General features: G+C 37.7%; 1 protein-coding gene across 2 annotated transcripts; it reads left to right on the forward strand.

The window, feature by feature from the left end:
- The first annotated feature begins 2,234 nt into the window (after positions 1 to 2,234).
- Positions 2,235 to 7,431, forward strand: LOC308706647 (uncharacterized protein). 2 transcript variants are annotated; one of them, XM_081392417.1, is made up of 5 exons: positions 2,235 to 2,920; positions 5,096 to 5,166; positions 5,441 to 5,734; positions 5,825 to 5,860; positions 6,114 to 7,431. In XM_081392417.1, the coding sequence occupies exons 2-5, from the start codon at positions 5,106 to 5,108 to the stop codon at positions 6,371 to 6,373; spliced, it is 651 nt and encodes a 216-aa protein (XP_081248543.1). In that variant the 5' UTR covers positions 2,235 to 2,920; positions 5,096 to 5,105; the 3' UTR covers positions 6,374 to 7,431. The 2 variants fall into 2 exon arrangements, with proteins under 2 accessions (XP_081248543.1, XP_081248544.1); XM_081392418.1 differs by having other exon boundaries at positions 2,702 to 2,916; positions 6,114 to 7,425.
- The last annotated feature ends 8,263 nt before the right edge of the window (positions 7,432 to 15,694 follow it).

The following is a 15,694-nucleotide window of genomic DNA, read 5'->3' on the forward strand; positions in this document are numbered from 1 at the left end:
TTGCGATGTCATCAGGATACACACACCTGTAGGCAGTGGCCCACCTTACTGGGTGACCACGTCGTGGTCCACCAGAATTTATAGTTTACCCACCTCTTTTTTATACCACTACACCTCTGCCAGCTACAAGTAAATGATTGAGGCCTGGTTTCACAGGCAGGGCTTAGATTAGTCAGGATTATGCCTTAGTTAAATAAGGACATTCAAGTAAATGTTTTAAATATGCCGTAGAAAAAAAAACATAATGGTTTGCATTTTGGAGAGAGAAAAAACAATGCCACTGATATATTTTAAGAAATATCAGTGCAAATTGCTTTAAGTTAAGACAAACATGCATTTTAGTCAGAGACTAGGCTTAAACCTTGTCTGTGAAATCATGCATTAGTGTTAAAGTTTAAGAAGGAAACTGATATATGATCGTGGTTTCCATATAAACACATCAGAGTGCACAGATATCAATATGCATGTGTTAAGAACTCAGTTTGACCAGATTCTCAGCAGAAGAATCATATTGTGATGTGATGGAGAATCTCACTGTCTGCAGGCTGATATTGTGAATTATGATTTTAATGGTTTGTTTAATGCAACTTTCCAGAGAAATCCAGCGAGAGCGTATCAGGAACATCTCAAGACACCGCAGAAGATGGTCTGCCTTTTAAAGGATGTCTTCAATACTGATTTTGTCTTATACATAGTCATATATAGTTTACAGTATATTTTAAAATTATTTTTATTGTAAGTATTCTGTACATGCAGTTTTGTAAGAGTGTGAGTACTGTGGTATTGTACAGTGTTCCTTATTGTTAAAAAAAACTATGTGATGAATAAAGACTTCTCTGTAAAGATGAATATCTGGAACATGGTGATGATGGGTAAGTTACCAGTGAAACTAGTGAAGTCCGAGAAGAAGAGACACACAGATGATCAATATGCCTTATTTATTTGTGGAAAACAAGTGAACTAAACTTATTCTCCGGGAAATCTTTAGACATCTGTTGTTAAATGTTGGATAGAAATATAATTCTTTTAAATGGTAAGCATATACAGTATTTTAGTTAGATTTTGGGACTATAGTTTTCCACATTCTGAGGAATGAGTTGGAGCTACTGTATTTAAACTATTCCATAAAAGAAATAGTAAATTTTGAGAAGAACTTTTGCGAACCCACAGGAACTATCTATTTAGAAAGATTTACCATAAAAATGTATGGGAAGGGAGACAGGGGAAAACCTAACGCTTTTTGACTTTCTCAGTTTGTGTAAACCCACTTATAGGGTTCAGGGTATTTATTTTTCCCCGCATTAATTTCACACGTCTAGTACAATTGTGTGGTTTTGTTTCATTAATACATTGTACAAAAATGTCTCAACTTACCCCAAAAGAATGGAAGTGAAATGTGACAACATGCCGCATATATGTGGTACATTGTAACATGACCATATGACAGATTAAAAAGTTATCTGATAATAAAAAAAATGATACAAGACAAACCAAAATATTTTCTCAATAACATTCAATTAGTAATTTTTTTGTATATAAAATAATGGCATTTTTTAATAATTAAAAATAAACTAATTTTTTAGTTTGACAACAAACACAGCCATACAGAATAGTTCAAAACAATAATAATGAATAATTTCTAAACATTGACTCCCAGTCTTTATAGACATTCTTCTCATGGTTTCGCAATAGAATTCATAATAGAATAGATTATTTCTAATAGGGGCACATTATAGTGTTCTCCGCCTGCACAGCTGGGATTTAAACCCGGCTAGTGTCTTCTGCTACTTAGCGAAGCATTAAAGAACGATCTCAACTGTTAAATAACAAATGGGAGATTAAAATAATATCACATTTGTCTAACTTTAAATAAACACACAAAAAAAAACAGAGATGAAAATTTTACAAAAGAAATGTACTTTTGCTGGTTAAATAAATGTTCAGTGATATCTTACAAATATCTTACATTAGCCTATATATAATAATTATTTTGTCAAATTTTTAGCATCAGTTCCAGTGGCCTCCACAGTAGTGCACATCAACAGTCCTTTAAAGCAGTGGTTCCCAAACCTGTCCTGAAGGACCCCCAACACTGCACGTTTTCTTTGTCTCCCTAATCAAACACACCTGATTCAACTCATCAGCTCATTAACCCTGTGATAATGAGCTGATGAGTTGAATCTGGTGTGTTTGATTAGGGAGACAAAGAAAATGTGCAGTGTTGGGGGTCCTTCAGGACAGGTTTGGGAACCACTGCTTTAAAGGGTGTTCTTGTGAATTTGGATTTGGTGACAGATAATACTGTAGTAGATTATAGGCCTACTATACTATAGCCTATTGGTATATATTAAATAGCCTACGATTATATTATATTACATATAAGATATAGGCCTATATATAACATTATACTGTATAAAAGATTGTGCATAAGACTACATTACACTATACTGAAGTGTAGTGGGGTTTTGTGTGTTTGCTGTCTTTAGCTAAATGCAACAAGCATATGAAATCAGAACAAGACTGGATACCAGTACGAATCTAGACAGCGAACTGCACATGCATGGCAGATTAAGTCCTGCTTGTATAGCTATTAGAAATTAAAATGTGTGTTTGAATTACAAATGTGTTTGCTGCTTACTTCGGTGTTTTTGTCACCGCCTCCGTGTTGTGACATAAGCGGTGACGTTAACAAAGGCGTGACTCAGTCAGTCGGGTCTATTTGTGATGGCGGAGAAGACTAAAGTAACCGACAAGAGAGTTTCTCCCTTTTTAATTTTCAATTCTAAAGAGTTAATCCCTTAACCGCCACAAAAACACCTGAAGAAGAAGAAGAAGAGTTAATCCCTTTTTCTCAAAGCATCCAACTCAGCGAATACAACATTTCGACTGATGATAATTAGGAAGTTAAGAAGCTGAGTAGGTAAGCATATCTAGACTTTTGAAGGGTAGTTTTTAATGTTACAAAAGCTTTCCATTTCAGATAAATGCTGTTCTTTTTAACTTTCTATTCGTCATAGCATAATGTGAGTTCAGCTGATGTGTTTTAGTCCTGTTTCATGAGCAGCGCAAACTAACGTTAAGCGATGATGTTTTTCTGTTGTCCAGCAGAATACGAAGGCGATATTCTTCCCTTAAGCGACCACTTTGGTCAATTTCTGTTGTTTATATTATACATAAAATGAGTAAGGGATGTCGCAACTGAATTGCAGCAATTTTGAAACTGAAAGTGAAAGTTTATAAATTCACTGGACGAAGACAGAAACAGCAAGTCGAATAGTTCACAAATCTCCTCTTTAAATCGAAACTGTGCGTTTCTATGAATTGAAATGTAAAAGGCCTATGTCTTTCGTTGTGTAGTGGTGATTAATTGTTTTACCTTGTAAACCAAGTTCCCGATACGCCCTGAGGCCTACATGAAATGTTCGATAGATTGAATGAATATATTCAATGTATGGCAGACTAGGATGGTTATCACAGTTACAGTTAGGTCTCGGTACAGGTTGCAGTCTACTGAGTGTTGTTACACGATTTGCTTTTACTGAACCCAGTGAAGATATAATATATATATGTATACACACTACTGGTCAAAAGTTTTAGATTGGTAAGATTTATTATGTTTTTAAAAGAAGTCTCCTCTGCTCACCAAGGCTGCATTTATTTGATAAAAAACAATACAAAAAAAACTGTATTATTGTGAAATATTATGACAATTTAAAATGACTGTTTTCTATTTTAATATATTTTAAAATGTAATGTGTTCCTGTGATCAAAGCTGAATGTTCAGCATCATTACGCCAGTCTTCAGTGTCACATGATCCTTCAGAAATCATTCTAATATGATGATTTGATGCTCAAGAAACATTTCATTATTATTTTCAATGTTGAAAACAGTTATTTGATGAATAGAAAGTTTAAAAGAACAGCATTTATTTAAAATAGAATATTTTCTAACATTATAAATGTCTTTACTGTAAGTTTAACAGTTTAACTCATCCTCGATTAATAAAAGTATTGATTTATTTTATTTCTTTCCCCCAAAAATAAGATTGAAATTCTTACTGACCCCAAACCTTTGAACGGTAGTGTTTAATGTTACAAAAGCTTTAGATTTCAGATAAATGCTGTTCTTTTGCACTTTCTCTAAAAAAAATGTAAAATGTGTATGTATATATATGCGTGACGTGTGTGTATATATATATATATATATATATATATATATATATATATATATATATATAATATCCTCACTGGGTTCAGTAAAAGCAAATCGTAAAAGCAAAATATATACCTTTCCTATATTTCCTTTAAACTCATGTTTTAGGTCTTATATTGTGAACATTAATCCATGCATCTCAGACTTCTCTCTGGTGACATATGCAGGATTTCTCCAATCATTTAGTCGGGTTAGGCTCCGCCCCTGCAATCTCACATCAATCAGCCTTCTGAGTGCCACGCCCACATCTCAAAGTTAAATATAAATATAGCATCTACCCTCACTGAGGTCCATTCCTTTGCACCTCATCTCTCTTTCACTTAAAAGTACTCACTGATCAAAGACACAACAGTGCATTTAAATGTTACTATGAATGGGGAAAAGTGCAGTATGGTGGAATGACCCCGCCTTATAAATAAAAGAGCCAATCACAGATTGGTGAAGTCATCACTCTAGTTGCTATAGAAACAGTCAGCATCCTTCTGGTCCAGCATGAAATATAAGCTTTATTGGTGCTATTTGAGCAAACAACATTTATGGGGCAGTTTATGACATGGCATATGTTTGTTGCTGATTTGAAATATGTTATTTAAATGTCTGGCAAGTTTTTGAGATTTCAGGATTTCTCTATTCAAATAAATAGGACTTGGTCTTGGATGCCTGAGAAAGATGCCCAGGGGAGTTGCAAATATGGCCGCTTTTGCTTGAAAGAGACTTTGTTACAGCTAGTGAACGCAGTGAATGATGTATGACGTGACTCAGTGAATTTTAAAATGAGTAACAAATGTACAAGTATGCCAAAAAGGAATCAAATTTTTGACCTAGATGGAGCACAACTGCAGGTTCACTTCAGATCTAAATGTTTGTCATGTGTTTTTGCAGAAGCTCAGCCATGGGTGTTCGTAATGTTGTGCTGATGTTCATTCTGGTTTGGACTTTTACAGCTGCTGATGGTAAGATAATACATTCTTCTTGAATTCTAAACAAGTATTTACTTTCTGTATTATGCATAACATTGACTGCAGTAGATGACCCAGAGTCACATGGGTGATGAAGAGTTTTAGACGAGGAGTGTTTGGGCGCAGTCAATATTTTTGCACGTTTGTTTGGTGATGGTAATATTGCAGAAGCAACACATTTCAACTTTAAATTGAATTTCTTAATATGTAAAATGACAAATTATTTTTTTGTTAATGTATTTAAATGATATAAACTTTTTTTTTCCAGATGACTTCAGTGTAAGCTGTGATGAAGTGACTGGAACTGTGAGGAAAGAAGTAACTCTCAACTGCAGCGTCTCTTCTAAGAAGTCTGGATTCTGCATTACATTCTATAAGTTTCATTACCTTCAGAAATATACTGACTTCACAATCTGTAGAGAAGAGTTTCCTCAGGACTGTGAACAGAGAAACATCTTCAGATGCAGCTTCAGTCCAACTACAGTAATGACGGGACAATTTAAATTCTTTGTGCAAATAATGAGTGGATGGAAATACACAGAATTCACTGTGAACATAACAGGTACCGTATATAATACTGTTGTTTATAATTCAATAAATGTTTGCAAATGTATTTTCAATCTACTAACAGTGGTTTAAAATCTGTTCACAGAGCCCAGTGAACCTGAACCTGTCACTGAAGCTCCTGGTAAGAAATATATAACATTTGATTATAGAGTTACTTCTGGAACACAGAAAACTGATGTTTAGTCTCTTGTCAGAATTATTTGATGAGTGATTTTAGAGATGTTTAGATCTGGTCTGTCTGTTTCAGTTTGATCAGATTCTCAGCAGCAGAAATGTTTTGTGAAGTTTGTGTGGAGAATCTGACTGACTGATGTTTGATAGGATGAAGTTGAGTTTATGATTTAAAAACTATTATCTTAATTGCACCTTTTCAGATATAAATGCACAGCGAGATATACTAACAACAGTGGCGAGTCCTGGAACAGAAAATGGTTTTGGATCTAAGAACGCTGTCATCGCTGCAGTTACAGGCTGTTTTATCTTCATCATCTTCATCATCATAATGACAATCATTTACAAAAAGAAACCAAACTACAGCCAATCTTGTGGATTCCAGAGGAGGATGATTCTGTGCCATAAACATGATGATAACAACAGCAATTTCCAAGAGCAAAATCCAGAAGATGTGCTCTAATATCACTGACTGCATTATGAAAGATTGAGTTTTGTTTGACTTTTAACCCTTTCATGCATGAATTATGATAACCTCAGTCAGGATTTTTTTCCTATGTTTTTATTGCTCTTAGGGCATGAAAACCTCATCTCAAGCACTATTTACAAAACCTCTGACTCGCAAAATGAAACTTTCACCTCAAAACAGTTTTACCTGTGTTCAGAATCAAACACTGCTCTCAAATCATGGACAAAGTGATCAAAATGATATACACTATCAAGCAGTCAGAAAACAATACACCAAAAAACAGAAAACACGCTGTTCAAAACATCTTCTCGAAAGATATCTATGAACTGCTATTCTGTTTGTTGACTTACCCGTGACACCTTACTGTACCATCAAAAAGACATACTGTATGACTGCACTTGATAAAAGGAAATAAAAATAAAAAAACAACAACATATAGTTCTCAGGGAGAAGTACATTTTTAATCTCAAAACAAATTTCATATTTTTCCGTCATTGTCTTTTGATGAATAAAAACATGTTCTATATCATAGTAGCTCAAAATTGATCAGAAATGACTACTCTGCTCTTTGCAATTTTTTTGTTCTTCCTCCTCCTTGTACCCCTATTTTCCCTGAAAATCCTGACTTCATAACACAAGTAAAAACATGCCACTTATTATCTTTTTACATCAAAATATAAACTATAACTTTTACTCCACAAATAAAAAAAAACATGATTTGTCCACAAATCACTCATTAACAAATAGACACACAAAAACTTTTATATTTAACACAATACAGTGTCATAGATCACCATTATCCTGAGACACAAAATTAGATCAATTATCCTTAACTTTGTTTCAGCTGACTAAATGTCACAAATGTTAATATTCAGATAAAAATTTAAAAATTGAAAATATTATATAGCCATTCATTAAAAGTGTTGAGATGAGATTTTGTGGCATCTATTGTCAGGATAAAATCCTTTTTCCCCATGTTACCCATCTGTTGCAATGCCTTCTCCTGCCAGCAGAGGGCGAGTCCGGCTGAGATTAAATAATTGTCTTTGACCAATATGGTTATGAGATGAAACTGATGTTGTTATTCACTATGGCCGTTTCTCAATATGCGTTCTTGTCTGTACTTGTGTTCTTGTGGACTTGTGAAACGTCATCAGTCGCTGCCCAAGTACCGTCCAATACACAAGTTTGCATTTTGGCAAGAACGGTTAAAAATCCCGGAAGTGTTCTTGACACGCCCATCAAACCGAGGATGCATAGGTTGGTAACCATAGATATCATATAGGGTGTTTCTCAAAACCAAGAATGCAAAGAACGGACTTGTGTTCTTGAGGAGAACGCTCTTGCTAGTTGTTCTTGGAAGAATGAACTCACAAGGTGACGAGCACACAGAACGCTGCTGACACTTTGAGACGATGTGTTCTTGCTGGTATTGCGCAATAATACCTCCGCACAGACGCCGTCTGCAGTACCCAAACATAACGAGAATTATTGACGATAACAGCCAGGCTTTATCGCCCAAGCCTACCCTCAGCTCAAGGGATTACTCTACAACTGTACACTATGTATATTCATAACAATAAAGCTACCTACGCTGGAGATTCTCACTTCCGAAAACGTTTGAGCGCATTTTCGAAAAATGCCAATATTTGAAATCTAACGTACACAGTTGATTTCTCGCATCAAATGTTCTCAGAAGTGAATTTAGTGATGAAATGGCGTACGAAATTGTAGAAAAACGACTTGCTGTATTGACCTCTCATTCCTCGAATGCAGAAATGAATGCTGGGATATTTCTGCCGTCAAGTTCACTCAAGTTACCAACCTATGCATCCTCGGTAAAATGGGCGTGTCAAGAACACTTCCGGGATTTTTAACCGTTCTTGCCAAATTGCAAACTTGTGTATTGGGACGGTACTTGGGCAGCGACTGATGACGTTTCACAAGTCCACAAGAACGCAAGTACAGACAAGAACGCATATTGAGAAACGGCCATATTCTTCTTGTGGACTTGTGAAACGTCATCAGTCGCTGCCCTCATGGCTGCCCTAGTACTGTGCCAATTCAAAGTTCACATCTAGCCAAGTCCAGTTCAAATCCCCGGATATGTTCTTGATCCGCCCCTTTTACCGAGGATGCATCAAGAGGTGACTTGTGCGGACTTGACAAGCCAGGTATCCCAGAATGCATCTCACACCACCAACCAGCAAGCGTCAATAGCAGAGGAGAAACCCCGCGTAATTTAAAAATACTGCTATAAATGTGTCACGAAATGTAGTTTTAAGAGTATTTCAGGCGAGAATGTAGTTGTTTAAAGCTCAAATCTTTGGTTTATTTATAAAGATAGCACCTATTTGAAAATTTGATCTGACGTTTTCGGAGTTGTGAGAACCAGGCAATCGGACGCTCGGCGCTCGTACCCCGCAGAGAACAGCCTTTCCTCGGCTTCTGCTGCTGACTTGCCGTTGGCTCGGATGTCTCTAGTCTAGTGGTATAACCTTTTACAGTCTGGGTATAACATGAGATTTAAATCGTCTTGTGTATATCCAACAGGCGATTTATTTATTTTATTTGTCTCATTAATGTATTATTTGTTCCCTGGCAAAACGTTTTAGCTGAGGGCAAAGTGAAGTTATAGCTTTATTTAACGTTAGTCTATTTAACCATGTAGCCTAGCCTAGAGAGCTGACTTATGTTTGACTGAATCGTTGGCTTTATTATTGTATAGCTTCTTATACCTTTTAGGCTACTTATACTTATACTTATAATTATGGCCATTATTTATCATTAAAACTGACATTTAGCAAAAAAGGTTATGCCATTTTATTTTAGATATTTAAAACATAAAATATTTTATTATAATAGCCTACATGTTTCCTACATTATCTTCACTGTATATACCACAGGCGTAACTATCGGTAAGCAGGGTAAGCGGTTGCTTACGGGCCCGGACCAATCAGGGGCCCGCCCGCGTTACTGGAAGATATTGATTGACAGCTGGGTACCCCTATCGCATTTTACTACATTTAGTCTGATCGCATTTGAGTTCGGATAATTTTACTGACTCTCTCGTTCGATCTCGTTCATCAAAATGAACGAATCTTTATTTGAGTCATTCGTTCGTTTAAGTGGCATTAAATGTTATACTTTTAACAGCCAAATTCCCCGAAAACATCCACCTACGCAATCTCAATCATATGTTGAATGAAGAAATCATTATAATGCAGCCAACGATAATTTACAGGGAACATAAATATTTAATTTACCTTCCGAGTCTTTGGTTTATTTGTCATGTGACGCACGCAATGAACGGATCGTTCGCGAACGACACATCACTGAATTTGAATACATAATGACGACAACGTTTGACTGATCATTAAATAAATGTTTGAAACGAACAATGATGAATTTGGTGTAATTTGTTTCTAATTGGGACTGGGGAATCCCCGGGTTAACATGCCCATTGCGTGCAAAACACTAAAAAACGTTGAACTTGAGACAGATATAAAGGAGTCGTCAAATTTTAAACGAAAAACGAAAACGAAAAGAGGAATTTGATAAATGAATTAATAAATTAACAAAAATAGGAAGCTTCTTTAAAAAGATGACACATGGGCAGATCGAGATTGAGATGGAGCAAGAGAGTGAAGCGAGTAAAGCACCTGAAGCGATTGAGAATGCCCGTGCGCAGAGGAAAGCCCGGAAAATGCAGCTATAATGTAAGTGAGCATCTTTTTTTGGAACTATGTGTATATAGCAGTGACAGTAACAGTAACAATGTGTTATGGTGCGCCGTCACCAGCAGGTTTTTTTTTTTTTTTTTTGGTGCGCGTAGCGTCGTCACGTAGTAGGGGGGCCCACCTTGATAATCCTGCTTACGGGCCCGGTGTTGGCTCGTTACGCCACTGGTATATACATATATGACACAACCCTGTCTCTTATTGCTAAATGTTCGTTTTAATGATCAATATTATAATGTTTTTTATTCATCATATTTTTAAAATGAAAACAAAAAGAGTCAGGGTTGTGCTTTATATTTCGTGTTGTTGTAAATATGCAGTGAAGATAATCTTGCGTTGCCTGAACCTCATTTGTGTGGCCATTGTGTTAAAGATCTTTTTTTTAAATGAAAATGAAAAGAGGCAAAGTGGTGGTTTATAACATATTTTGTTTTATTTGTAGCCTATAAAGAGATAACCGGAGTAGCCAGAGCAAGCTGAGTGACGTTATCAAGTACGCCGCTGTTCCATTTGCAGAATTATCGGACTCGCGTCCTCCCGTCCTCGGGAGTTCGTTCTCCTGAGTCGAACTTGTCAGTCCGAACTACCAAGGACTCAAGTCCGAACTTTGCGTACTTGGTATTGAGAAACGGCTTAGATGTCTCGTCCGCGCTGCTGGCCAATGGAGCTCGACATCCGCACACGGCAGCCATCTTACGACAGGGTGCTCGCTCACTCGTATCATGGTGCATGTACTTTTAAATAACCATAACTTGCTCAATTTTCTACCGATTTTCAAACGGTTTGGTTTGTTATAAACGTCAGAGATGTAGCTATTATACTGCATACATATGAATAATTATGTTCAAAATGTTTAAGCATTCAGAAAGTGTTATTCATTGCGCGGCTCGTCAAGCTTTAATTTGTGGCTCGCATGGCGGGAAATAATAATAATAATAATAATACATTTTATTTGAAAGCGCTTTTCTGAGTAGGCTACTCAAAGACCCTTAACATAGAAAAAAATCACAAAAGCAGCAGTAACAACATCAAATAGAAATAAAATAAAATAAAATAAATGCACTAAAAAACACACTTTACTATAAGCTAAACATTAAAAGCAATTTTAAAAAGGTGAGTTTTTGTCAGTGATTTGAATGTTGGAAGGTCAGTGCAGTCACGGATTTGTTTGGGGAGAGAGTTCCAGAGGGAGGGGGCAGCAACAGAGAAGGATCTGTTAGCCCAGGTTCGGTGCTTGGTCCTGGGGGGTAGAGTCAGAAGGTTGGCATCAGATGAGCGGAGGCTACGAGATGGGTTGTGGCGGTGGAGCAGGTCACTGAGGTAGGAAGGGGCCTGGTTATGGAGGGCTTTGTGTGTGAGGAGAAGGATTTTGAATTGAATTCGTTGTGGGACCGGGAGCCAGTGGAGGTTCCTGAGGACAGGGGTGATGTGGTCACAGGTGCGGGTGTGGGTGAGCAGACGAGCAGCAGAGTTCTGGATGTATTGGAGTTTATTTAAGGTTTTGGATGTTATGCCGTACAGGATGCTATTGCAGTAGTCGATTCTGGAGGGGATGAAGGCGTGGATGAGGGTTTAATAAAGGGAAATCATCTTGTCTCATACAAATTTGACTGGTAGGCCTAAATCATGAAGAATGTTTTTTTTTCCCGCCCTTTTGTATTTATTGAAATGCATATTGTATGTTCAGGGATGACAGATTGATACGCAGACTTGGTATTTATGACTGGATGTAACTTTTGATACTTTGCAGTAAAATTGGCTCTCCTACTGACTTTGTCCTATCAGTGTGGCTCTCATGAAAAAAATTGTGAAGACCACTGTTATAGACTGAAAGTGAAGGAACAACAACTTTTTTTCTTTGAAGTTTATTTTATTCTTTCACTTTGCTCCTGGTCTTTCATGTGGTTCGCTTGTAAAAAGTTCTGTAAGGAGCGTGTTTACTGTACAGCCTCTCTTTTTAACTAGAGACTAGAGAATACATAAATAAATAAACTAGGCTATAATGAAATGCGCCAAAATTCCCGCGTGATGTTCTCGACTGTTTTATTAAGTATTAAAAAACACTATAAATCAGATTTTGTTCATTTCTGACAGTTACTGAAGCTTTAGCCTACTTGATTTTCACATGTTAAGTTAGATCAAAACATTTTTTTAAATAGCATTTTCAGGGTGTTGATGTGATACACACAAAGTATATACACAACTGTGAAGTTATTCGGTTTTTCCTAATGCAGTTCCGATTAACAAGTGTGTATATTGATTCACATGGACAGAATAAAAAAAAAGGACTCTTATTGTGTTATTCTGTGGAAAGAGTGCCATTGCCTCCTTATATCAGCAGAGGAGCTGCAAAAGAGCACCAGATTATCATGATCATACTCGCACTGTTTGTCAGGGTTTAATGCTTGAACTGATTCCCTGTAGCGTGATGTTGAAGGTTTGATCTCAGTGCTGGAGAACCGAATGGATTCAGATGAGCGAGACAGACAGAAGTAATTAGCACTGTTGATCAGGGAATGGATTAACCCCTTAAACCCCTTCTTTTTTCTGAGTGACATACAAAAACAGTACATGATTACTGTGAAAGTCTCCCTTACAGAAGTACCTCGCTCGAGGCACAACAGTTGTGTCTTGTATTGTTTGTAATGATGGAAAATATTAGACAAACTGCATGCATTCATTCTTTGACACATGGTTTAACAACTGCATGTGATGCAATTTATTAAAAACCTGTTTAACTTTGATGAGGGAGAGATTGACAGGTTCTTTATTGGTGGATAAGGTTTCCTCCATTGAGTTTAATGCCTTACAAAGAAGAAAAATTTCCCTGTTGTTTGTTCATTTGTGCAATAGTAAAGGGAAACAACAACACAGCCTTGACTCTTTGAATGGCAGTCATGCATAATACTATTGTAATATCTGTTTTTCTTAATAGGCTGCTGCCACCACCTTCAATTATTTTAGCCAGTCTGGCACCAGAAGACAACACACCACCACAACTTCAATCAAAATATGCAGTTTTATTAACAGAGGGGACTACGAGGACAGGTTAAACACAACCTGGAAAGCCGTAGAACTACACAGAGCACTACGTGAACTCACTCACTTCATTGGTGACAAACCCCAGAATCAATTACAGATAGTGCACTTCAAACTCATTTAAGGGCGCTTCACACTTGGTTCGATTGCACCCCCGGCCCCCCATGGACTGTGTTCACATTATATTATTTGTATCCAAACCACGGTACGCTTGCGGCGCGTAATCGTGTTGCTTGGTAACCGCCATGAATGAAAAGGCATCAAAATGGATAGAGTTGCTCACTTCACATTTGTTTGGTTTTGTTTTCAAAGAAAAGATGCAGAAACACTTTAGTCTGTCTGCCGCAAAAGTACTAAAATCGTTCCTAAGACAGTGGGCTGTCCGCTGAAGACAATTTTTGCAGAGGCAAGCAGAAATCATCTCTCTGCTTGCAATGCGTCAATCACGCTTTTCTTCAAGGTAAGTGTACACACACACACACGCACCACATTATACGTCATCAATAGCGGTTCATTCCCGCGATTTGGTACGATTGCGTTCATATCAGCAGCGAACCGTAGGCCTACTGGAGTTCACATGAACCGTACCCCAGACCACCCTTTTTAAGCGGACTCGAGTACAGTTCGCGGGTGCGCACCTGATTTCGGAAGACAGCGTTCACATCATCCAAACGAACCGAACTCGGGTGCGCACAAAAAAGTGCTAGGCCCTGTCCCAAATGGCACACTCCGGACTTGTGGACTTCCTCAGAGTCCACACTTTGGTGACATCATGTAGTGCAGACCTATAGGGCCCTTGGCAGGAGTTCACGAGGGCGCATTGAGAGGTATTTTTGGGACAGACTGGATCGTCACGCCGGAAAATAATGGTCTGGTTGTTGTTGTTGGACAGGAGAAATCACATTTTTGCGCTCTGACGTCTTATCTCCATGTCAACTACACAGCCTAATTTTACAGTTCTATATTTTGATATAGTGTATGCCACCTGGGCATTAGACAATAGATACATCATGCTTGTTTAAATGATGTATACAGTTGTACATAATAATACATAATGTTCCATTTGAACTAAGATTACAATTTTAACACATAATGAAAATGTGCATGAGTTTCAGATGAATTTACAGGTTTCAATATTCATACTATGTTTACTATGACTCAGTAAAGCCCTGACATTCAGTTCTATTTATGTAATGAATCATAATGCGATCGTATTATTCAACGCGCCATTATAATGTTTGAGACATCAACCACTGCTCGATGACCATAATGTTTGTATGTAACAACTGGTAAAATGTACATCTAGGTCATAAAAACTGTAATATTTTCTTCTCAGCCATGTCAACAATTGTCCGTGAGAGAAATCTCCTTCCATCCGTTGTCTGATTGGCCTTTCGCAAGGATTCCTGGTTAGTTAAAGTGTGTGGCGCCTGCATCTGTGCGGGCTTTGCGGAAGACCGCTTCAAGGGTACAAAGGGGGCGCTGCTGAGCACACTTCAGAGCGTTAAAATGCTGAATAGGACGGCCTACGAACTCGTAGACTCAGCGAGCACGCGCAATTTAAATCCACGAGACCGAAAGTCCACATGAAGTGCGCCATTTGGGACAGGGCCCTAGTGCGAAAGCACTCTAAAACCTCAACCTCATGCATGTGCAAAATGGTACCTATGGCTGTTCCCTGAGCCTTCCCAGTTTCAGTTCCACCCACCCTCACCATACCCTCTATTATTACGAAGCACAACTTTATTTAATACATCAGTTTAGATTAAAAACAGAAACAAACTTAAAGTGCCACGTCTTGTTGTCCACAATGTAACCGGAACCGAGCCTTCCTCCATCGTCTTTTGCACCCCAGTCTCTCAATACGCAGCTCCCGCCCAGGTGTTTCTCATTTCTCAATCAGTCTCATTAATTGCCAAGACAATATCCCAAAACACAACACACATTACACTATTGTAGCATTGAAGAGTAGAGCAATTAAGTCCAAGTTATTAAAATCCTTGACATATTAAACCGAGTAATAATAACCAACGATTTTGATAGGTAGTAGGCTATATTCACTTGGAGGATTTGAAGTATTGAAATGCCAGCTGTCTTCACCTTTATGTCATTGTAAAACCTGCTGCTCACTCTTTTATCTTTCTGGTTCGGAGTATTGAATGGCTACAGGATGTCCGGTTAGAACATTACATCTCACACCAGGGGGTACTTGTAGATGATTTATTGAGCAAATGTCATGTATGTGGTTAGTTAGTTGCACGCACACACACAATCCTCAAATCCCTAGATGACAACACTTCTGCCGAATTTAACTGCTATTTATAATAAACAAGCACATCTATACATCCTCTCTCCATAAAATCTTGTTTACCAACTCCCCGGAAAGTTTTTGAACAGTCCAGATCACGAACAGAGGCGGGGGAGTTGGGAGAGTCCATTTCCAAAGGGTGGCCTTTTTTACAGCCGCCCCCAAATTCACCACGTGAATTTGAACAATTAAAAGGGCCTTACTAAGTGGTGAGTTATTGGTATGTTA

Source organism: Scardinius erythrophthalmus, assembly GCF_964197995.2.
Source record: "Scardinius erythrophthalmus genome assembly, chromosome: 18".
Taxonomy (NCBI): domain Eukaryota; kingdom Metazoa; phylum Chordata; class Actinopteri; order Cypriniformes; family Leuciscidae; genus Scardinius; species Scardinius erythrophthalmus.